A 25,972-nucleotide genomic window follows, 5' to 3' on the forward strand; every position below is an offset into this window, starting at 1 on the left:
CACGGCTTCTCTAGTGTCGCCTTGTGCGGAGATCTTTCCCAAAGATGAGCTGTTATCCTGGCTTTGTATTTTACTGTCTCACAGCACTTCAGCAATAGGAACAGCCGAGCTGATTCATTACTTAATTGGACTCAATTAGGGGAAGGGCTGACCTTTAAGGAAGAAACCCTTCGAATATATCTGTGATTGAATAAAGCAACTTCAATAAAGGAACAGAAACTTATCAAAACCCAGCCTCCACTGAACTAGCTGTAAGTGACCAGAGTTTGTCTTTTGCACAATTATCCAAGTTCATATTCACACGCTCATATTGGGGAATCAATGATCTTTCTCACAGCTAGAGGAGGAAATGTAGACAATGCGTTTGACTCTCAGATTAAGTAAGAACTCCCCTGGTTTTTCTGCTGATCTCAATTAAAATCTCTAGATCCACCCAAGATAAAAATACTTTTTGAAAACTGCATGTCCCGAATTAACACAAGCATCTTACGGCAGACGAAGGCACATCCTATTATTCGCTAACTAGCTGGGATTCCGAGTGGCTGGCTTAGGTTATCCTTAACCCTGTCTTCCTTTTAGTTCATGTGGTAGTGCCTGGTAGTGCCTGGGCGTGAATGGGTCAAACTGTTCCGTTCTAATTAAATGTAGCCAATCTGTGTGTTTGCTTTTCAGACACCCATTTCTATAGAGAGGATCGGCTGTACCCCTGTGTGGATCCCTTCCTACCCCTCCCCTAGGCGTTGTAGTGGGATTAAAACAGCGGCGGCCCCATACACAAACGCAGCTGGTTCCGTTTGGTCAGCCTGAGACTTGCTGTGAAACTACGACAAGAATTCCAGTAAGTTGGCAACATAACACAAAGAAAACAACAATAGGAGAAGTCCTTCCGTGCAGAAAGGAATGTTTCAAGCACCGTTCTCCTACAGTGAAAGGAGACAGGGAGGGAGGGAAGGAAGGAAAGAGGAGAGAGATTTGAAGAGGGCCGTTTTTTTCCCCCTCTCAGCAGCTCTGGATCTTGTGATGGAGAGATCTTATCCTCTCTGTGATTCAGAGGTGCCAGGAAGCTCATTGAATATTCTGATCTGCCCCAGTGTTTCTTGTGGCTTGACCCCGGTGCTGTGTCGTACCACTACACCAAGCAGCCCTGAACCTGCATAAATCACAACCCTGCAAAGCCTACACTCCACATCTTATCTTTCTTTCTTATTTTCCGCCCCCCTTCCTCCTCCAGCATGATAGATATTAGAAAATCCTTACGGAAACGTTTGTGGGATTAGTGTCCTGAGCGATCAAGGCAGAGAAAAATCGCTAACTCCTAATAAATAACAAAACATGCGTGGAGAACTTTTGAAAAAGTATAAATTACAGGCACTTTGGGAATTAAAGTCTGTGACAGGACCAAGGAAAGTTAAGTAGTGTTTCAGAAATGCCTGTTAGACTGCAAACAATCACTGCAGTTTAATAGAAACGGTATAAAGGTTATGCAGAAAATATAAGGAGTCTGTATAGATGGGACAATTAAAACGAATAGGACAAATCACGTTGGGAGAAAAATGCATTTATCTCTCTCATACCAGGATTTATGCAGTAATCCCTTGATCCTAAAATACACCAGTGTGTTGTATTTCACATAGGAGGAGTGTGGATGGCTAAGTGAAGTTCACCACCTAAAGTTTTGTCATAATAAATTTCTTCTTTAAAGGGCGCCAGTCCACTTTGAGTCATGATAAACCACATGATTAACTCCTGAGCAATTTTACCAGCATTAAAAATCATGTAATATAATTTCTGTGTGATACTTCCAGCATTACCTTCCCACCACAATCTTCTGACAGGCTCCAAAAATACTTTAACCAGATTAGATTAGAAGGTAATCTCGGAAAAATGCAAACATACCCTGCCTTTCCCCTTTCGAATCATCTAGTTTCCTACAGCAGTCTTGTAGTGTTCCTGAAATGGCAACACTAATTTATGGTGGATGGATGTTTTCACCCGTGATTTATTGTGTACCTGTGACACAAAGGCCCTTTAGCAAAGCGAGAATCATCACTGTACCCTCTGGTGACAAATTAAGAGCAGAGATATTACAGTTTCCTTTAGCAATATGTCACTATACAGGGCCCAAGCGTTTTGTGAAACTGACTTTCTCTCCTGGGAAATCCATGAAAGGTGGTGGAGAAATAAGATTCATTCTGTGGTTGTCCCAAGGTTTCAACAGTTTTCGAGGTGTTTGGCCGCCTCTCTCCATGGACTGATCAACAAAAGCAGCGTCTGAAACTTTACACCAGCGGAGGGCTTTAGTGACTTGTTCTAAAGCTTTATAAGGCTCCTTTAAACCCCTTTTCTTTGCACGGGGCCTTTGGTTTGTCAGCTGGGACCCGAGGCTGAGGAGCATCAAACGCTGTGGCCTGTTTGCTATTTGAAATCACCCTGGATCTGGCCAAAACGTATCGTCAAGCCCCAGTGTGATGTAAAAAGTCATTGGAGTGCATTGGTGTGAAAGCATCCGTCCTACCCTGCGAAGTGCAGAAGGAGGGGCAGAGGCAGCCTGTGGGCGGCGGGGGCCTGGAGCAATGCCTGATTCCCTCATGCTCGTTCCGGGGCTGCCGGGTATAAAGAGCTTTATGCAATGTCTGGAGGGTGGGAGTTTATAGAAAACGCGATGTCTCAACTGTTGAACACGCCTTTCGGCTGCAACTAGCGGGATAGGGAAAAGACACCAGGCGGCTTGGGCTGGTGCCGGGCCGAGCAGCCTTCCTGAGCCCAGCAGCCCGCTTCCCAGGGAGCTGGAGCATCCCAGCCCGGCTGGGATCTCGCCATAGGATGGCCGGAGCCGCAGCCGCTTCTTGCAAAGTGCTCCTCTTATTCAGTGCATGCCTCGTGCGGGCTGGTTGCCAAGGTAAGCCCCCTAGTCCAGCCTCGCCGGAGTGGGACTCGGGGCTCCCCCTGAGCGGGCAGGGCAGGGAGATGAAGGTGGCTGGGCTTGTCGCCGCGGCTTCCCTGGGGGTTAGAGGAGCAGGAGTTGGCTCTGTCCCAGGCACCGTTCCGGGGGAGGACTGCGCTGTGCAGCGGCGAAGCGGAGCGAGGTGACCCCTCCGCTCAGAGGCGAGCCCCGCGCTGGCTGGGACAGCGCCTCCCCAGCCAGCCTGCCGGCTCTGCTCCCCCGGGGCCGCTTCTGCGGCCGGCGACCTGGTCTCAGCCCCCGGGGCCGCAGTCGCGGGGCGGTGGTTACGTTGGGAAGGGCAGCGCGGGCGGTGCGGAAGCCGCGGGGGGAGAGAGCTCTTTGCCAGGAGACCGCCTGGGCCGAAACGAGCCCCGCACCCTGGCGCTTGTTACTGGCCCCCCGAGGACGTCTGTCCAGCCCCGGGTGTGTCCGTGCTGCCGGCCCCGCTCAGCCCTGCCAATGCCCGGCGGGTGGAAGCCCAGCGCGAGCAGGCTGAGTTCACCCGGTTCCTCAGAGCGGAGCCGGTGAAGCTGCGGCTCGGGAGGTGTTGCATTAGGGTCCACACGAGCGTCTCTCTCTTTCTGTGCACGCCCTGTGCGTGTGGAACTGCACATCTCTGCTGCGCGCCGAACAGCCGCGGGATGGGGTCAGAGGGGCCCCGAAAGAAACAGATGCTTAGTCTGGGGCACAATAAGCTGCCCTCAGTCAGACTCAGACACAGATTTGAAGTTGGGAGAGAGAGAACTTTTTCTCTGGGCTTTGCTGTTGCTAGGTTACATTTGGGAGCATGTGACTGGCAGCGCAGGCTGAGCGCTATAGACTGCACCTCCGCCTACTCCGGTACTAATCTGGCTGCTGGGGATGGAGGAGTCCTATCTGCACTCTCTCACTCACTCCCACCCTGGAACTGCAGCCCAGCTCTTCCTGTCTCTCCCCTGCCCTCTCCCACACAATGTCTTTGCCCCACAATGAAAATAGAAACCCCTATTGTTCCAGCAGGATGAGATGAAGTGCATTTCCCGGGCCACATATATTGGCCTGGTAGCCCCACTGTTGTGTGTGTGTGTGTTAGGTGGATGTATTCAAATTGTTAATCTGCTTTCTTTGCTCAACTCTTAGTGTAAGCTCCTTAAAGGGAATCAAGTAAGTAATTATACAGCAACTGCTGCTAACAGCTCCCTTTTCTGAGCAGGGAAGTAGTTAGGAGATAGCTAATGTACAGCAAGCAGGAGCACTGCAAAATCTCCAGCCAAAGAGGTCACACTGGGTAGAGAGCTAATTCCTTGCACTCTTATTTACACTGCATAGAACTGAAGGTACAGTGCTGACTGAAATGCTTGTTTTCTTGCTCTCTACAGCCACCATAGGATATTCAGGACACATGTACAGTAAATGTGAATGCGAATTCACCAATTATTTGGTAAAGTGAGGGGAAAATCTTGAAGTAGCATCCAGAAGCAGGGCAGGTGTTAAGAATTTTGCTGTGCTGGATGTAAGAATTATCCGAATAACTATGCTAATGAGATGATGTAATGTTAGTAATGGAGTGTATGGTAGTACCTCTTTTAAACCTCTGAATAGTAGTGTTGTCAACTCTTGGGATTCTCACAATAATTGGTGTTTTTCTTAAAACTCTAGTTCTTGGAATCCTGTGATTATATGAAGATTTCAGCTTTCATTAAAAAAAAAAAAAAAAAAAAAAAAGACTGCCGACCTCAAGGATGGAGAAAGAAACTTGAAAACATGACCCAAACATACACTAATAGCTCAAAAATCAAAAGGTCCCCCCCCCCCCCCCAATTTATTATTTAAAAAAAAAGATGTCATGATTTTAAAGCCACTCATGATATTTTGAAGAATGACATTTTTTAATACTGGCAATTTGAATTGGGAATACTGAGTGCAAACTGGTGTTTCCATAAGCCTGAGAAGACTCAGTTTGATCTGAGTGCTTGTGCCTATATTAAGCAGTGTTGTGCCTTCTTTCTTGACAAGTCTGATTTCTGAATGCTTGTTAAACATGCCAGTGGATAAATTGAGAAAAAAATGCCTCCTCTCACAGTCCATAGTTACACAGGACTTGATCCTGCAACCTTTACTCGTGCCAACAGTCTTTATTACTTAGGATTACTGTCCTGGGTGAGGATTGCAAGACAGAGTCCATACTCTGTCTAATTTACATTCTCTCGCTGTGGTATCCAAAAGTAGCATTTTATATGGAATTACAGAAGCAATGTTAGCATAGCATTTCATTTTGAAGAATTCCAAAGCACGTCAGACATCTACCTGTACAGCATTGCTGAAATGCAGCCACATCTTGGGTGGAAGGGCCACAGTCAGGTGGACATCGCAGTGCACAGCAGTTGTGTGAAGGACAAATTTGGATTAAGATCACCAGGGCAAATGACTGAATTTGCAATCTTTAAGGATCTGTGTACTTACACAGTACTCCATTTATCTAATATTTATTATGGGACTCATGGAAGTACTGACTCTAGCCTGCTAAGGTATGACCCCCTAATTCCTGGGAGTGTAGATGCTTCCAACTTTGCTGCTCTTAATAGTTCACTTCCCTAGATAGTGTTCTCCATCTCTGTTCTTGTTTTCTCTTTATAGTAGTTATCCATGAATACGAAACCTATTTTCCTTTCTTAGAAGGAACATCCCTCCTTGGACACACAAATTTACCTACAATCCGCACAAACCCAGTGTTATTAAATAACATTTTTGTAACCTATGTTTAATTCTTCGCAAATCATTTAAGCTTCCTGCATGAATGACTCTTTTTTCTGGAGTGCCTTATTTTTGTTCAAATTCAGCAGAGGTGACAAATCTGTCAGAAAATGAATATATATAAGTAGCCAAGTAACTCATATGTATTTGGCATTCAGTTGATAGGCAAAATGAGGTAAAATACATTCTAAGGAGGATGACAAGGATTTAGCAGGAAAAGTATAAGATAGTGGAGCTCCCACTTTATCTGGTATGCTCTTGTTAACTTCTTTTCCTGCTACCCCCACTTCTGTTCCTTCAGTGTGTAAGTTGCATTAATTTTTCCACCATTTAAATATCAAACTAGTGCAATTTACAAAACACTGTAACTCACACCTGGTTTCTGCAAAATTCCCATTGACTTCAGTAGGACCAGGATTTCACCCCAATGTGTAATTTACACCAACATTTAAATCACTGCCTTGAATCTTGTCTTGTCTGGTGATTGATGCTGAGTATCCTAACATTTCCTCAGTAGTCTTCCTTACATTGCATTAAATAAGACTTTTTTTCTTTTATCTTGGCCAGATCCTGTCTAGTTTACCAAATTAAGAGTCTAGTCCAAGTCAGTGGGACTTACATGTGAGCAATGATTGCAGGACTGGGCTCTGCATTACCATAGTTAATAAGTAATAACATGATATTGGTCTAAACCTCCAAAATGCTGTAGAGGTGAGCATTTTTGGTGATAGCCTTTCACCTTACACGGACACACTTGTTTGGTCTGTGAATCCTCTGGGTACTATATAAGGGGTACAGCTGCCTGAGTACATGCTGCAATTACGTTGATTTCCAATTTTTAGTCTATTTCTCCTTTTTCAGTAGCTCCTCATTTGATGAAGCAAAATCCTCATAGGGTGAGATTTTTCCATGGTTGGTCTCAGGCCAGAGGTGAATTTTTTTATAAAGTTTTAACAAATCTGATTCCTCCATTTTATGTGTATCTTGAGAAAAATATATATCCTTCCCAATATAATCTGATCAGAAATTTTGCAAGTGAATAGCACAATGGCTGATGGTAGAAATATCAAATTTGATTTATATCTCAGATCTCATTGAGATCTAAGGAATAAGACAAGTATGAAGCAAATTGATAGAATAGTTTTAAAGACATGGGGAAATCCTGTCCCCATTTAAAGCAATGGGAAAACTCCACTGATTTCAGTGTGCAGGCTTCCATCCAGGAGCATTTAAATTTGGATATTTTACGCTTGCACAGTACAATTTTGCTTCATGAGCCATGATTTACTCTATTTAAGGGTTTAAAATAAATTTCAGAGTTATTTGACAAATAACATGGAATCGTTTTAGGAGAGACTATGTTTTAAGTCTGTACAAGGGACAGATTTAAGGTTGAAACGTCAGGTGTAATACTACAATTCCTGTCTGTTGAGTGCAAAACCTTAAAATGTTAATGCTTATTCAAAATAAAAATGTAATTCTGCTACTTGTGTGAAAAAATGTTAGTCTATGTAGTGGCATCATAACTGATAAGCAGAGGTTTGTGGCTTTTATGTATATTGGTGAATTCACATTCTGTGACCATTTTTTAGCCAACCTCCACTTTGCGCAAGTTTAGAATTGGGTCATGTACCTGTAGCTGCATGTACAAACTTCAGACTGGATATTTGGATGAGCAATTACGAATTTCTGTGTGCAAATGTGAGCACTTAATTGATATAAAAAGTAGCAATAATAGTTGGGGTTTGCTCATGCATGAACAAATGAAAATATGTCCTGCGTTTAAATGCAGTATGGTAGAAAAGCAAATCCCTTAACAAGCAATAGTGGTGAACAACTCTGGGCAACTGGAATATTCTCTCAAAAGGGGGAGGTGATTTCAAAGCCTTTTAAAATGTAACACAGGGGCATAAAATGGCAGAGTGGATTATACTGGGATACAAAAGTTAACTCAGGTTGCTAGTTTAAATCCAGCCCAGGGCTGAATGTACAGTGACCTATGTAAAATGAATAGGTGATCACAGTCCATATCCAAACAGGTGTCCACGTTTCAAAAACCACAATCAAATTTAGCATGAATTGACACTTTTGCTGACAGTTTCACAAGAGAGGCCAGGAATGAATGGGCATGGATGGTTCTTACAGACCAGGACTGTTACATATTGCCAGGGTTATATGGAGAAGTTTGCACTGCTACCATCTATTATATCTGTTCTGTTCATGGGTAGAAGCCCAGAAGGTCTGAGCAGAAGATTATGACCCTGGCATAGAACCCCTGGGTAAAACCCCTACCCAGAAGTTTTACACAGGGGAGGAAGGATTTGGGGCTTATTGGGGGGAAAAAAGTCAAGTAGGTGCGTCCAAAAGAAAATGAGTATAGTCCAGTGGTCCCCAGACTTTTCCATGCTTTCCTTGTTCCCCCTTGGCCTTCTGGGCAAGGGCTCAGGGCCGAGAGCAGAGGCTGGCCTGGGAGTGGGAGCCAGGGGTTGGGGGGACGAGAGCGGGGGCAAGAGTAGGGCCCCATGGCACTCCTGCCCCGCCCCCTCATGGGGTCTGGCCCAGTCTCTGCTGTTTCCCCCCAGATTTTCTGCTGTACCCCCCTAGTGGGGCGTGTCCCACAGTTTGGGGACCACTGCTATAGTCCAATTTACAGACTGTACTGCTGGTAAAGGAAGATATGGGAGAGGACCTTTGGGTTGAACTGTTTATTAAAATCCTGCACTGGTGTAATTTTCTTGCCCTCTGTCAGTGAACATTTGTAAGAGGAATGCTGGGCTTGATCTGCTCTGACTGAAATCAACAGCAGAATACCCGCTGACCTCAGTGGGAGCAGGATTAGGACCTCTGATTTTGGGGAGGAGAGTTGTGATAGCTTGAAAATTAAAAACACCCATCAGAGGAACACATTACAATCTTTTTCCTTTTAATTGATAAAAGTGACATTTCTATGAACTCAGTGTCAGGATTCTTTTTTGTAAGGTTTTTTTGTAAGGTTTTTTTTTGTTTTGTTTTTAAATGAGTAATCTACTTTTAGTAGTTGTCTTGATCTTTCTTTAATTATTTACTCCTTTTCTATATCCTGGGCAGTGAAGTATATCAGGAATTTGCTAAGTAATCACCTAAAGTGAAGAATAGGATAAAAAACAAAATTTCAGTTAAAAATTGAAAGCAGTAATTAGATGACACCTGGTTAGACTTAGATTCTTCACTAACTGCTAGAATTACAGTAAATAATTAAGCTGCAGGAGTCAAGACAAACAAGGACAGGACATCCAAGGAGATTTGAGCTAAGATAGATGTGCAGCATATGCAACACTTCCTATACAACAAACCAAAACCTTCTTTTATATATTGAGCTGACTGGAAATTTGAGCAATGAAATCCCACTTTAATCCCGATTTACTTTCCCTGTGTTTTGCAGGAAATGAGCAAAGATTCACTGGGGGGAGGAAGGAGTGGGGTGAAGTTAGAATGCAATTTCATTAAAGCCTTTTAATACTTTTCTTTTTTTGGGCTTCCTAGACTGATGTGAAATCAATCACTCTGTCCCAAGCCTTTAGCCTGTATCCACCTTTTGCATTGTTAGATTATTGGGAGATCAAAGATCACTAGTATTTGTTTTTTCTTCTAGTTACTTAGGGTCAAATTATACGTCTTTCAGTTTTGTACTTCGTTCTTACTCAGGGAAATGTCTGTTGAAGTCAGTTGATTAAGAACTTCAGGATTTGACTGTCAGTAATTAGTTTTACCCAGCATTCCCCTGACACATTTTCAAAATATCATCTTCTATCTTTGATAATAGTGTATCCAATGCTGTTCACTTTTATTGGACACAATCTGTTTTAGGACTGCGAGGCTGTTGAAGCTCTTCAGAATTATAGATGCAGAAACCCTGTTTCTCCTCATTTTAAATTCTGCTTAAAAACTGATGGCACAATATAACCCTTAGAGTGGAAGCTGAAAAGGAAACAACACTTTCTAGTAGAGTCATTGGTGAGAAGCATAGAAGTTTTTCCTTAATGAATCATCTACAGGTTGACACCTGTACAAAGACTAGCTAATGTTAAGATTAGGTTAACACTGTGGTTAACTAGCTATGGCAATCAGATAATTCAATTATCAGCTTGTTAATAGTTTACATTAAGTCTGGCAAATAAAGGATTGAAATGTAATACTTTAAAAACTAAATATATCTCTTGATAAAACTTCTTAATGACACATCTTGGATTTTTTTTCCTTCTTCAGTCTTATGAGATTTCTTGAACCAATTCCAGCTTGAGTCTCTTCTCACTTAAACTAGTTTAACTCTATTAATTTTAGCTGAGCTATTCCTGAATTGCACTGTGTAAGAGAAGGGAGTATCAGATCCAGACACTAAAAAGCAGATAGTAAAAATGTCTTTTAATAGTTTACCATATTTTGAGATGTGGTTTGAAGTCCACTCTCTTACTGAAATGTTCAGTTTATTAACTGGCTTTTGCTCCTCCAGCTCAGCACATTTTTTAAAATGGTTTTGAAAAATGAAGCTTAATGAGTAAACATGGAAATGTTGAATGGAATGGATATCCTTTAGCGGATTCCATAATAAGCTTTTACCGTTGGTATCAAGCTTTTTAATGTTTTCTTTGTTTTGCAATTCTTAAACTGGATTTGAGATCTAAGTATCTAAGATCTCACTATTAGTAGTTTTGCTTTGTTCTGGATTAAAAAAAAAAAGATATGTAAGAGTTAACTGAAGCTGTTTTTGTTTTCTGAATAGTTGTATTTTATCAGTAATAATCTGATTGGTTTGAATTTGATTGACTATATAGTTTTACACTCCTATTTAAGATAAAGGGGGTCAGATCCTCAGTTGGTGTAAATGGGTGCAGCTCCACTGAAGCCGGCTGTTGTTTTGACTCATTTATTTTTTTTTTTCATATTTTGGTAGCCCTTGTTCCACAAAGGTGGACGCAGTTCCAGCCTGGAGCCCCGTTGACCTCAGTTTTCTATGTGAATACTGGGGTCTTCTTGTATATTACAGGTTGCAGGATTGGGGCCTTCACTGTGGTTTGAGGCATGGTTAGAACAAACCTCTTTGCATCATACACAGATATTGCAGGAATAATGATGTCTAGCACTTGTGGAGTAATTTTCAGCTTCAGAAAACCTTTATGCAAATTAACGGATCAAGGAAGCATACTATTGTGATTTCATTTGGTTTGGGGAGGTAAGGCCTTACACTCACATGAACAATCCCTTCAGGCATTTCTAAAATAGGAAAGTTACAAAAAAAAAAAAAAAATTCCAGTTGGTGCTCTCACCAGGTCAGCACCAATGAGAGCCCTCATTTAATTGTGACTGGATCCATGACTAACACTGTGTCAGGTGAACCTACTCTTCAGCAAGCTTAACTAACATGTAAGCCACCAGACCCTTGCTTACAGTGGGGCTCCCATCAGGGATATAAGGAACCAGTGTTAGCACTAGTGGGAATCCTTTGTACAATTCTCTCATGTAAGCACAGCACTTGACCTCAATGGGGCTATTCGTGTTTATTTTTGAGCACAGATTGCAGGATTGGGCCCAATATGCGATACAATAAATGAGCTGGAAGATTTAGAACTATAACAAGAATTCTACTGTAACTGATATTGGCATTTTTGCCATATGAAAAGGCTATTCATGCATTAATTTTTACTATTATGTGGTATAATAGGCTTTTAAACTATTGCACTTGAAGTGAATAGGGCTACATACTTGTCTGAAATTAGCAGCCCTGCTTCTAGCATCTTGCTTGTTATTGTAGGAGCTTTCTTTATTGGTTTTTCAGTTTTTGCCTTTCCTCTCTCTTTTCAAACCAGCCCTTAGGGTACCCTTTAAAAACCTGGCCCACTTCACCATTTGAAACCAGTTTAGCTCCTAATATTGTGTAAATGCATTGAAGCACTAATATTCTTTTCATTACCTCTGTGGTTACTTGAAAGGTATTCACTGTAGTAATTAATCTGGGTGTTGACAAATGTGAACTGGCTGAACACCAGGAAAACTGAATTGAATCTCAGATACATGTCGAGGGGCCTATTCTGCCTTCCTTACTCAGGCAAAAAGCCCTTTTCTTCAGTGGGAGTTTTGCCTGAGCTAGGAGGACAGCCCTGGGGTCAAACTCACTGAGCACTTGCTTAATCTCCTGCTATGGGATTTGTACTGTGACCGAATGCAGTCTAGTATAGGGAGACGACTGCCTAATAGTGGAAATACAAAATTGCTATGAACCTTCTGACCTAGTTTGGGAGTGGCAAATATATCAAATCTTTAATACGCTAAGTGCTTTAGGAATTTGGACATCTCTTTGGATTTGTCCGGGGAAAAACAAATGCTTTGATCATTTACAAATAATTAAACACACTGAAGTAAACAATGGCAGTAGCAAAATTTGAAATTGGAAGACTCATGACAGCAAAGTATCAGACCTTTCGGAAAACAAGAGACCAGTCTGCAGTGCTCTGTGAGACAAAGATTAATGTGTGGTGGCTTTGAAGATGTACATTTATTGTTTAGTTTTGCATGAAAATATCACTACCATTTGGTCAGTGAAAATTTGCACTGCCAATGGGAGATGGAGGAAGAAAAGAGAGATGGGATTTGTTCCTGGACTATAAAGCTGCTGCCCACACTAAGGAACGATGGGCAAGTGCACTTTTGAGGAGTCCTGGGCGGCACTGTGCAAATACTTCCTGGGGCTTTTTTATTGCATGGGGAGGGGACAGGGGGAGGGAAGGAAATAGTTTTGCAACATCTCTGTGGTCATGTCTTCACTAGGTAAAAAGATAATTTCTACCAACTGTTAGTCAACACTTGGTAACTAACATGAGATGACATCACAGAGACAAGGTGGGTGAGGTAATGTCTTTTACTGGACCAACGTCCGTTAACGAGAGAGACAAGCTTTCGAGCGCCACAGCGCTCATCTTCAGGTACACTCTGTGGCGCGCTAAAGCTTGTCTCTCTCACCAACAGCAGTATGGCCAATAAAAAGATATTACCTCACCCATCTTGTCTCTCTTATATCCTGGGACCAACATGGCTTCACGGCAAACAACATGAGATAACATCCTAATGTAGATACGCTGCCTTGTCCACATTAAGATTTTAGCAGGTGTTAGCTAATGTGTGGTAGAAAAGCACCCATTTTCCTAGTGTGGATTCACCATGGGGGGTGGCCAATCAGCATGTAGATCAGTGGGGTGGAGCCATATCTATGCTCTCTCTGACCCCTCCCCATCTACTCTTTGTCCACTCCACTTCCAGTTGCTTCTGGAGGGAAGCAGGTATTATTCAGCAACTGTGTCCTTGCAGGTCCTGGAGCTGCAATATGAGTAGGGCTTACACAGCTACACAAGATGGAGCAGGGAATTTGTACTACCTCTTACTGTCCTGCAGAGGTGGAGAGGGGCTAGGCACAATTTAGCATACAGTATTTAAGGGTTTGCTTTTGGCAGCAGCTGAAAACCATACCCACCTACTGTAGCGATAAACTGATGCAGCAGCAGCAGCATCCTAGCATCTTCAGAACTGAGAAATGCATTAGCAGTTCTGAGTGTTGGAAGGCCTGGTTTATCTGGAGAGAGACAAGTAAAACAAATCCTTGAGGCTGGTAGAAAGGGGTAGTGTAAGGTTAGGGTGGCTACTGAATCTTTATTTAATGCTACTTTTTTGGGATTTTGGAGGTTTAGCTCTTTTAATTGGATAGGTTTATTAGCATTTGGGTAAAGGATTTTTAATCTTTTTAACATAAAGCTACTTCAGTGACAGTCGGGTCAGACTCCCCATATTAAAAAAAAGCATGACACAAATATTTTACAAAGGATAATAAATAGATGGAATTAGCTAATAAAATGGGTCATTGAGGCAAGCATGAGCAGTGTCTAAGTTAGACACTATAATTTCCTAGAATAATTTCCTAGAAATTAAATAATTTCCTAGAAGACAGAACTAGGGGCCAGGCCCAACTTGCCTGGCAGTTCCATTAGTTTCAGTGGTACTACTTGAATGGTAAAGGCAAGCAGGATTTGACCATAGATATGTGGTTGTGTTGTGGGTAGAGAGAAGTATTTTTTGCTATGTGCACTTATAACTTGCATTTAGCTAACACCTAAAATTATTTTTTCCTGCGCTGAAGAATTTGTGATATTCCCCAATAAAGTTGGGTCAATACAGGCATTTTTGGCAAATTATTGTGTTATGTGTCTTCTTAAATATGGCAATGAAATATATAATGGATGATAAAAAGCGAGTTTTTTAAGATTCAGGCTTGCCTAGTGCATTTGGAAAGCATTGTTTGGGGCTGATCCCTGTAGCTGCCAGGACTCATCACCTCTCAGGATAGATAACTTACTTGCATCCAACTTAATTAAATCCAGCATGAGATTTAATTTTGAGAGCAAGCAGCTGATTAGATAGGAAGTTTATTAAAAGTACCTTGAAACCCTAAGTAAAAGTGGCTTACCGGGAGGATGGTTTTGTAGCTCGAAACTGCATTCATCAGAATTTCCCAGTGGTATGTAGTATACATGACATGTCTGAGTTGCCTGTGCATGGGTTTTGTCATTGTTTTCCACTCTTTATACAGTTGTAAATACTTCCAATTCGTGGAGATTTTCACACTTGGTCCCCCATTGCCCAATTGTTATTCTGTAGCAGCCGCGGGGCTATTAGCAAGTTCCATTCTTATGAAAATGCTTGGGATGCTTCCTTTTGTGAGTAGTTGAGGGTGCCTTTTACTTTCTTCCAGTTTGCTTGTTCTTCTTCCTCCTCATTTAATTTGGTCATTTATAATAGATTTTTGCATGTTTAATGTGCTTCACAACAAAGGGATTTTGGACAGCAATACTAGAGCTCAGCAGAGTGTTCTTCACTCGAGATCCACAGTGTGTGCTTCACTTATTCAGCCAATACAATCACAGCTGATCTATATGGATTAAGATACTTAATGTGAAGGCAACTGGTTAATGTTATCCGATTTAGTGCAGAACATGTTCTTTATGTACAGTGTATCTGAAACCATTGACATTTGTGAGCTGTATTGTAAAGGCTAGTAATTAATACAGAAAATTCTGACTGTCTAGCATGGTTCTAAAGCTAATCACAAAATAAATTTTGTAAAATAAGAGTACAACTGATTTTATACTGGGCAGCTTTTTAAAGTATTTTTAATAAACATCTGTAGTAAATAAAGAGTTTAGAAAGATAGATTAATGACAAGTTCTCTAAGGTTTGATCCTCTTTTTGTTGAATAATAGGGGAAACTTGCTTCAATGGGCGCAGGCTCATGTCCTATTTGGTTAAGGGAAGTATACTTTAGAAGTAATGGGAAACTTTATTTTTTACATTTAGGTCATCTACCTATTACATTAAGACCACATTAAAAAAAATGATTTCTTATTTCTGCTCCGTTAAAGGATGAGGGTAATACAGATTTGCTGGGATTTTTTAGTTCATTGCTAGAAACAAGCAGTGAATTTACAAAGAAAACTTCATCATGACACTTTTAAAATAATCTTACTGCACTTTTACATTCAAAATGAAGATAAGAATATGAGCACATGCTATGTATATCCATATCTATGCATATGCATAATATACAATTTATTTTTAATTGTTAGAAAGCTTTTTTTTACATTCAGTATTAGCATTGCTGATTACACATGACCTAAATTTATAAAAAAAAATCTTAATTTTTCAGTTTTATAGGAATCAGTGATAACAGTTTATTCTGAACACAAGAACAATAACTGTATTTAAAAGTTGGATTGTTTTGGAAGTTGATCTCTTATTCGTTAAACGGTTCATTTATGACCTGTCTGAAAACCAAAAGTTTGTTTCCCCTATTATTTGTTCAAATTCATACTTGAAGAAAATGAAAAATAAATAAAATTAATTTCCTAACAAATCTAGAATTTCTTTTTCTATTTTTAGCAGGCTGTTTGCATGTGTAGCATTCTTCAATTAAAATAGCCAAGTGACGGTATAGAGCAGGAGGATTACGAATATCTTGAATGTTGCTAGGAGGCATTTACAGTGTCATTCCTTTCAACTAGATGTCTGCAGGAGAGTTGAACCTTTTCTTTCTTTGCAGGAAAGCTTTTCTGCTTAGTTTCAGTAGATTAAAATCCTGAATTTCTTTAATTCTAGGATTTATGTAAAGGCATTAGCAGAAATGAATCTATAGCCCTTTTATGACTGTATTAAAATAACTGAAAAATAGAAAGGTTATAGTTTGACATAGAATACAGTCATTTTAAGTAATTTGTTAAAGGAGTTTGCATGGGGTGTTATTAAAATGACATTTGCTATTGAAGTTTTCCTTCCACATAGATACAATAAGTGTGTGCTGTGTATATTCTTATTTCAGATTTAGTTGCTGAGTGTGTGCGTGCTGTGTGTTTGTAGGGAGTGCATGTGTGCGCGTGCGCACACACACACACACACACACACAAAATATGCACAATACTTTTTGGAATCCAGCAGCTAGTGTTCAATAATATATCCCAATCCTTCGCTGGTGTATACTGGCCTCTCTCCATTGACTTCACTGGAGCTATGCTGATTTATACCAGCAGAGGATCTTGTCTCCTATGCATACATAGAAATCCGTTTTTTTTTTTTTTTTGTGCTGAGAGCACACAGTACTTATTGATAACCTGTTTCAATGGGGAAACTATACAAACCCTAAAACTGTCTTCTCTGAAACACTGTACTTCTGAATTTACTGTGCATAATGTACACCTTTGTTTTTGAATTTGCAAGATACATTTCATTAAGTCAAATGAGAATGAACAAAAATAGGATCCTGCGGTCCATTCTGAGCATATAGACACATTCAGTACAGCTCCTTATGGAAACCAAGGTGGGTGAAAGCATTGGCATAGTTTGACTTCTATATTTGAGGCGGCAGCTCCAGTTAGGCCAATGGGACTGTGCATGAGTGGGAGCAAATTCTGCACCTGCCTGAGGCTTGCAGTTTTTTTTGCAGGAAGGGGGACCCCCCACTTGCCAAACTATGGATTTGTCCCTCTGAATGGGGCAGGCCAGAAGACTGTATAAAATCAAAACAGGCATCACACTGACATCTGAGATGGAAGTAAAGAGTTAGAATAGGGAACAATCTCTGCATAGCCAGGTGAGCTCATGGAAAGAAATATACAAACAAGAGATAAAACACATTTCCTCCTCCCACTATCCTTCTACCCCCTTACTCCTTCCCCCAAATATCCACAGCTGACATCAGAAGTAGTAATATAAAATTAAATTATTGGACTTATTTGTGTGGCATCATCACAGGTTGTTTTGGAGGGAGTTGGGCAAGAAATGCCATTTTCTGCAGTTTGGCAAGCTATAAAATAGCTACAGTGGTACCTTCACCATTGGCTTTCTGCTTAATTTTGAGAAAGTCCCACAATTAAGACTGGGTAGGTAGACATCTGACCCAAGGTATAGTCAGTGGAAAACTGGATGATTTGCTTTTCAAGTTAAAACTTTCTTTCCCCAGCATATAGTACACGACCTTTGTCCCAGAAGTCTGAGTTATTTCTGAAATGTCCAAATCTTGCTTTGCCCCTAGATCATATTGTATAGCTTTATTCCACAACTACAGTCTATGGTCCTCTTTACTTTCCTAATTCTGATAGTATTCAGGTAGCAAATAGACAAGAGAATGTAACAAATGCAACACATTCCCCACACTAGTTGGAAAAGAGTGCATGTCAGTTTCCCTGGATGTATAATCATTAAGGAGCTGAGTTCCGAGATATAAATGCAAAATTCAGCACTCTGAGACATCATGTGGCTTTTTTATAAGGATTTGAGATCCATATGCAAATGGATTACAATCACCATGTATTTAGACATTTTTATACCTGTAACAGATAGATAGACAACTAATTATCCAAGTACATGAATCCTGGAAATATTCTTCATTTTAACTTATGGTATCAGAACACTGTATACAGGAGAACAAAGCAGAATGGACATTGCTTAGGCCAAATGTCATGTGGAATGTTTTTCAATGTACTGAAAGCCAGGTTGTATTTTTTCTTGAGAGGTGAGGCATAGTCCAAGTGTCTTGACACCATGAGAAAGCCATGTTGCGATATGTCATTCACTTCACTGAACCCTATGTAATTTCACCCAGTTATGGTACATATTGGTCAGGTATATAACAATCCTAGGCTATCTGTAATTTGGGAATGAGACAGCCAATGACAACGTGGGAAACCAGGATAGCGTCCCCTTCAGAGAAAGCCATGGGAGAGGGCCATGTGGTAGGAAAGCTCAGCAAAGGGCACCTTGCAGAGTTGTCTCCAACTAGATGGGGTAAAGAAAGGCAAAGGGTTTTTTGCCCCCAGAATCCACATTCTGGAAACCTCTGTTCATTCCATGGGGACAAACCCCATCTACCAGTCTGGGGCAAACTCTGCAAAGCAATCCTAGATGAGTTTTTTTTCTCACCTGGTTTATTCTTTGGCTTTCTGCAGGATAGGTTTAGTCTCCCTTTAAACCCTCATGGTAACTGTGGTTAGTGTTGTGTGAGTGACAAACAGTATTCATCTGGAACTGCATGCTCTGACAGCACAATCAACACATGCACCAGCAGGAAATATGTTTGCTGACATTTTATATATCCTGTTTGTAACTCTACCATGTACAAATTATATACAGCAGCAGTGCTGAATACCTGACTTATGTATACTATCACTTACTGTAATGAACTTGGAGTTATGGCAGAATCACTTCAGGGAAGTGAAAGACATGAGACAACATGCATATGGCATTCCTTGGTTGTTGATCTTGGGTGGTGGGGATTTGGAGGCACAACACCTTCTATTCTTAGATTGTAAGGTCTTTGGGGCAAGGGCTGTCTTTGGTCTCTTTTTGTACAGTACCTAGCACACTGGGATGCTAGTCCATGATTGGAGTCCCAAGTGCAATACTACTACTGCTCCATTTAGAAGCCCTCGTACCCTCACTTCATAGCTCTGGCTTCCAAGCAGCACAGCTCCCCGGCCTATGTATCCCCTGGGATACTCCCTTACAGGAAAACCTAACCGACAGCCTCATCTGTATGTGCAGATGTGCCAGAAGAGAGAGCAGCATGGAGTGTAAATTATGCTCAGACACGCACCTAGAGATTCCTTTACAATGATATGGTTATTACTTCATTCATTTGTTAAAATCACTAATCTAGCAGTGTAAAAAAATGGCAGTTTCCAGATATTCAGTATAGGAAGACACATTCCCTGCCCCAAAGAGCTTACTGTCCAAAGGAAATCTGTACCACATGCCCTGTAATAACATGGCTGAAGGATATTTTGTTTTAAAATGATTTTTTGTTTGAATAATTTGCCTTTAACACCAATACATTATTTGATGGCGTATTAATTTTGTGCAGATTTATTGTCACAATGAAATATTAGTTTAATATATAAATGTGGAATTTAACAGGATAATTTTGCCAGGTGCCCCCCCCCCCACTAATCATTACTAACCTTTATATTTTTGTACAAATGGAGGCTATAGCAGGATGTACTCGCTCTTTAAAGTTAGGGGGCGGACCTTCCTGGGCCAGTACTACCCCATTCCAGGAATCAGGATATTGGAACAGGGGATGTGATCACGGAGGGGGACTGGCTGTTTGAGGCCAGTGACTAGCATTCTGTGAGCAGGCTAGGCTGGAACATCACTCATTTCTTCACTACAGAGGGAACCTTGTCTGTTGTTCAGGACAGTACCTTGCCAATCTCTCCTTGAGATCCAGGAGAGCAGAGTTTCTTGGGAAATGTAGTCCCCTAAGAAGTCATGACAGTAGGCGTAGGTTGTGGCTAAACATTCAAGGACTGGAGAGGCCTATATAAATAGCACCCTTTGAGCAATCAAGATTGCGTCTCCCAGCCAACCTAACAATCTCATTAGGAAATGAGACCTAGAACCTGCCATTTCACTATTACTAGCACACCAAATAATTTAAAATAAACTAAGGTTTAAATTTAGATGAATGTGTTTTTGAGATGGGACTATCTTAAGTATTCTATAAGCTATGTTTTCTTTTTGTGGGAATAAGCACCCTCATGTGTCGTGTTATAAACTTGCATCAATATATGATCAGTGAGTGGGTTCCTGTGGTGGAAGAAAAACAAGCAAAAGGTCTTAGCTGAATTATGCATTTTTCTTTCTGTCTGTCTGTCTGTGGGGGAATTCAGATGGAGTTTATAAAGACTTAACTTACCTGACCTCCCTTCTAGAAAAATACATGCAGTTAGAGACACAATTAACATAGGCAAAGAAATTTGACATTACACAAGACACAAACATTAGAAGATCTTTTGTGTTCTACCTGCAGAATCATTGTGATGGGCACATCTTTGCTTGATGCTGAAAGTGTCAGAGCTGAAACATCAAACATATTATTTTATTAGAGGAAAGAGAAGGAGAAGGGAACATCTTGTCACATAGTTATCTTTTTGGAGAATGTGTATGGCACTGGTATGTGGCAGATAGTCTGTTAGTGCTTATTTTGATGTTGTGCATGTGCTAATGGCTCACCTGTTTGACAGGAAAAAAGAATTATGCCTTAAAAAAGTTACATTTCAGGAGCTGTCTCAGAGTAATGTTTCTGTTTATAAGAGAGGAGTGGTCAGGGAACTGTAGGCTTAATTTCTGGTTGAATAGAGTCACAGTGGGTCAGCTTACCTGGGTTCTCCATCACTTGAAGTCTTTAAATCAAGATTGGCCATCTTTGTAAAAGATATGCTATAGGTCAAACAGAATTAATGGGATTGATGCAGAAATTATTAGTAGAGGTTGTTTGACATGTTATGTAGGAGGTCAGGTTATGTATGGTCCCAGCTGGCCTTAACATCTATGAATTGTACAACTAATAGTCATTTAAAAGATTGAAAGTCAATGATTTAAAGTATCAAGGACTTCAAGGTCTAGGATGCATGTAGGGAAGAGTGTGAAAAGGAATTGAAATGTCTGGGATTGTTTACTTAAGAGAGGAGATGAATATGAGGGGACATATTAGAGGAACACAAAATAATGAACGGAATAGACAAGGTAGTATATCCTTTTATTGATTTTAAATTTGCTGTCTTTCATTGACTGTTTCCTTGTTCCTTTATTATGTGAGAGAAGGTGAATAAAAATGCCTAGTCTACCTCACTAAATACAAATTCTACAGTTTCAGGCCCAGATCAGATCTTATGTCTTTCTTATAAGACAGCATTCGGTTACCTCCAAATCAGTTTAGCCTGTGGCACTGTGCATTACATTTGGGCCTGAACATAAAAGGTTTGAATTTAGATTTGAGATTTTAATCTAAATATTTGTCCATATATATATTATATATATATATTAGGATTGAATATGAATCAAATATGAATATGGGTCAAATATAGCATAGGAATAGGAAAGTCCTAATAAACTGCCTTTCTGCTGAAAATTCATGAGTCTACAAATTAAAGATAGCTCCAGCTTCCAAAACCTCTGTGCTGAAAGGGCCTTACACTACCACCACCTGGCAGAGTTCAATATGGCCTAGTGTGGTCTTGGGGAGTGTCTAGCAGCTGGTGAGAGGGGCTTTGCTACAATTCTCAGGGGGCCACTGGGTTTGTATTTAACATCAGCTTAATTTAAACCCTTTAACCCCATGCAGTCACTGGGCCAAATTCTGTATCTGTTTCACCACTGTAAATCTAGAGTAACTCCATTAAAGACAAATGGGAGTTACTCCAGATTTACATTGACGTAAATGAGAATTTTACCCTAAATTGTCTTGGGGAATATAAACAACTGCATTGAATAATACATCTATACAGGAGTGATTTTGTGATAGCGTAAGGCTTGATATTCTGTATCTGTTTTGGTACCAAATATAATTTTATTTTTAATATTGAATTAAAGACCAGGATCACTATGCCGTGGTTAGAAATATTTGTCCCCAAATCTTTTGCTTCTGATAGGATCACTCTATGATGCTTTAGTCTAATAGAAAAGTCATAGTCCTGCATAATCTTTTGTACAAGTAGCTTACTCTGTGCCATGGAAATTGGCCTTCTCTGTTTTGACCTAAGTGGATTGTGAATCCCAGACATATACTCAGAAGACTATTACAAAAGAATCCCAGACACAGACAGTTACAGAAGGTGCAGCAGCAGTAGTAACATAAGGACAAGAGACAGCAAGTCTAGCAGACGCCTCAGAAACAGCACTATATATATTTTTCCCCCAGGGATAAATTTGGAGCTATGGGTTGCATTCTTCAGTGCAATATTGCCTTATAATAGAACGGATGTGGTAGCTTTGTTTTTTCCAGTTGCTTTCTTGAATCCTTAAAAATTGAAACAGGCATTCATCAATTTTTGAAAAGTCAGAAATGATACTATTAAAAAAAACCAAAAAACCCTTGTATTCTCTTTTGCATGGGTTCTTGTGGGAGTCACAAAATCATAGAATCGTAGGACTGGAAGGAACCTTGCAAGGTCAACTAATCCAGTCCCCTGCATTTATGGCAGGACCAAGCATTATCTAGACCATCTCTGACAAATGTTTGTTTAACTTGCTCTTAAAAATCTCCAGTGATGGAGATTCCACAACCTCCCCAAGCAATTTATTCCACTGCTTAACTACCTTGTGACAGTTAGGAAGTTTTTCCTGATGTCCAATCTAAACCGTCCTTGCTGCAATTTATACCTATTGCTTCTTGTGCTATCCTTAGAGGTTAAGGGGAACAATTTTTCTCCCTCCTCCTTGTAACAACCTTTTATGTACTTGAAAACTATCATGTACCCCCTCAGTCTTCTCTTCTCCAGACTAAACAAACCCAAAGTTTTCAAACTTCCCTCATTGGTCATGTTTTCTAGACCTTTAATCATTTTTGTTGCTGTTCTCTAGACTTTATCCTATTTGTCCACATCTTTCCTGAAATGTGGCACGCAGAACTGGACAGAATACTCCAGTTGAGGCCTAATCAGTGCAGAGTACAGCAGGAGAATTACTTGTAATGTCTTGCTTCTAACACTCCTGCTGATATATCCCAGAATGATGTTTCCTTTTTTGAAACAGATTTACACGGTTGGCTCATATTTAGTTTGTGATCCACTATGACTTCCAGATCCTTTCCTAGGGAGTCATTTCCCATTTTGTATGTGTGATTGTTCCTTCCTAATTGGAGTACTTTGCATTTGTCCTTATTGAATTTCATCCTATTTACTTCAGACCATTTCTCTTGTTTGTTCAGATCATTTTGAATTTTAATCCTATCCTCCAAAGCACTTGCAACCCTTCCCAGCTTGGTATCATCCTCAAATCTTGCCATCTGTCTTTTTGGTCTGTATTTGAGTGATTGTTTCATTGCAATTCCATGGGTAAAATAATATAATGAAGTTAAAGCAAGGAAAAAATAATTATCTGGATTTTGAACTTTCAAAAGTCACCTAGATACTTTCTTCTTGTCATGCTTCAAATTTGTTAATAAAGATTACATTTTAATTATTTATTGTGTATTTTTAAACCCAACGATTATTTCCTGCAGGAATCCTGCTAACAGGATTCTGTTTGCCTGAAAGAAGTGTCTGGGGCTTTATCAGCATCTGTCAGGGTAAATCAGAATTTCTACAGAAATCAGCTCATTAGTATTAAGTTTTGGCAGTCTCTGACTGATTCAGGAACTGCCGTACCATTTTAAAAAAAGCACTTACTAAAAAGAAACTCTTTGCTACAATAGTGTGCCAGTAATTATTACTAACCCCTCAGGAAATCCAGTCTTCCACTTAAACAATGTTTGTTAACAAGAGGACACCCCTTACCTTCTAACATCTCCGTCCTAGTATAGAGTAACAGATTCTGCAACCCTTATGCGGCATAGCACTTACTGATGTAAGTAGTCCTGTTGGCTTCGATGGACTACTCGTGTGTAAGTGCTACTCATTGTGAGTAATGGTTCCAGAATAGATCCCTAAATTAATACTTTAGTTTAACCAGGGTAACTGCCTTTTATATCAGTTCAGCCTTTGAACATAAACTCTTATAAAGCCTTCAGAAGCTGGTTTTAGTGGATGATGTCAGTTTCTATTTTGAATCAAGGGGCAGGTTTCTATGGTTTGCCACTTGGAGTTACTTTTGAAAATATTTTTATTGACTCAATCAGTCATTTTACTGTTAATTTTCTTTTTTTGGGTAGTGGACATTTCTAGCAATGGATACAGTAATTATGTGTACTCTGGATACTTCCTCCTTCTGATGGCCAGAATTTCTTTTGATCACAGTTTAAAAAAAACCATACCTTTTTAAAACCTTGGTGAGAAATGCCTTTGAACCTGCAGGTTCCCATTGCCTCTTTCTCACCTGTAATTTATTTTCAACTAGAGCCCTCTGCCTTTCTACTAAATAAACAATCATTTTGTACTATCTATTGTACTTGGGTACGAAGAGGATACAAAGCAATGATACGTGAAGCATCAGTTTGCTTTGCTCTTTTGAAAAGCTATTTCAGAACCCTGGCCTTGAAGGAGAAAAAAGCAAGCATGGAAGATTACATTTGAAAAGACTAATACCACAATTAAATGAATTATAATAGGTCTGCTGATGAATTGTATAAATGAACATTGGTATAGCACTTACTGTATGTAGTTCTGAGTGACTTGAACTATGATTTTAAAAAGTATTACAGAGTGTAAAAGAACTGCTTGGTTTGCAAAGACTCTTTTAACATTCAAATACAGTTTCTTATACTGTATGAAAATTGCTGTGTTTATAATGCTTTCCAGAAAGCGTATCAGGTGTTATCTCATTTGATGTCACCGTAAGGATATTTTTAAATAACTTAGTAGAAGAAAGGCAAAAAAAAAAAAAAAAAAAAAAAAAATTTTAGACAGTGATTAAAGTTTACTGGTTAATTATTTGAAACAATGATATAATATACAATGAAATTATTTTACACACTGTTTTTAAGCATATACTTTTCCCATTAAGAAACCTGAAACCCTTTGGATGTTGATTAACGCTGTATTGTAATTTCTTTTTCAGTCAGGTGCTATTAGGATTCTTGGATGCTACTAATGCAATAAATGTAGAAACAGATTATGTTTTACTTGCAATAATAGTTCTAATTGATAAATTGTTTAATATATGTTGTGTTTAACAGTTAAACTTTAAAAAGGCCCTAAAAGTCTCAAACGGAAATGTTGCCTTGTAGGGCAAAATTCAGTGAGAGGGTCTGGGATTCCAGAATGAACTTGTACATTCTTTCAGGGCATTTTTGCAAGGGAGGTTGTTGTGTTTTAAAGGTAGTTGATAAGAGACCTGCACCACCAACCCCAGACCTGCACCACCAACCACCATCATACATTAGTCTATAGAAGGTATTTGGGTGTACATACTCCTGTACCACTCTGTACCACCATTCATCCAAGTGCAATTTTTGACCATTTGCAGGATACATTATAAATCAGGATGTCACTACCAGACAATCAGATTTGAACATTCCTTGCATAAAGTAGCTTGCTTATATCTCTGAGGAATACATCATTTAACTGCTTATGTGACGGTGTTGATATGTCTGGTTTTACATGAAAGTTAGGGTAACACATTGTTTATTTATGTCATTGTGAATTCAAGGGTAGGTGTCTGTGCTTTATATTTACTAAAGTTATCTCCTTTGGACAAGTCACTTAGAATAATTGAATGGGTAATTTCATCACTTGATTATTAATTAAAACAGGAAATGGCTTTTTCTTAGTTGTTCTAAGAGTAGATCTTTGCTACTACCTCTGTTCTTTCAGCATTCCTTGCTTCAAGGGTGGTACCTGAGGCTATGTGAAACAGAACTTCGTTGAACCTAATTATGAATAACAACTTCTCAGTTTTGGGTACCAGAAAATTGGCCAGATGTTCACATCCTCTCCCATATGACTTAGATCATGTTTCCCCTAATGGCTATAAACAGTGTATTTCACTCTCTTATGGCATCAGGGGACTTCAGTAGACATATTCGGTAAAGGCCTGATCCTGCTGTCCTTACACATGGGAGCAAAAACTTTCCCATCAGGTCCTCAATCCACCAACATAACACATATGGTGGGGGATTTTAGAGTCTGATGGACAACAGGTCAGATTTTGATCAGTGACAAAGAGTTATAAAGCTCAGATTCTTGTATTTAGGGGAAAAAAAAGCTACTAAAATGTTGATTGGAGATATATTCAATATCCAATGGAGATTTTATTTGTTAAAAATCTGTATCCATGTTTTGAAACCAGATA

The 25,972-nt window shown here is 39.9% G+C and overlaps 1 protein-coding gene across 5 annotated transcripts in view; it reads left to right on the top strand.

Annotated features, from left to right (window-relative positions):
* The first annotated feature begins 2,658 nt into the window (after positions 1-2,658).
* The window catches only part of LRP2 (LDL receptor related protein 2), a 163,331-nt gene continuing 140,017 nt past the window's right edge, over positions 2,659-25,972 (top strand). For all 5 annotated transcript variants that reach the window (XM_067549286.1, XM_067549290.1, XM_067549288.1 and 2 more), the window contains exon 1: positions 2,659-2,899. In XM_067549286.1, the coding sequence (XP_067405387.1) occupies positions 2,824-2,899 (76 nt within the window). In that variant the 5' untranslated portion in view covers positions 2,659-2,823. The remainder of the gene's footprint in view (positions 2,900-25,972) is intronic.

The sequence above is a fragment of the Emydura macquarii genome, unplaced genomic scaffold, assembly GCF_026122565.2.
Source record: "Emydura macquarii macquarii isolate MOO-44397 ecotype Brisbane River unplaced genomic scaffold, CSIRO-AGI_Emac_v2 contig_1253, whole genome shotgun sequence".
Classification (NCBI taxonomy): Eukaryota; Metazoa; Chordata; order Testudines; family Chelidae; genus Emydura; species Emydura macquarii.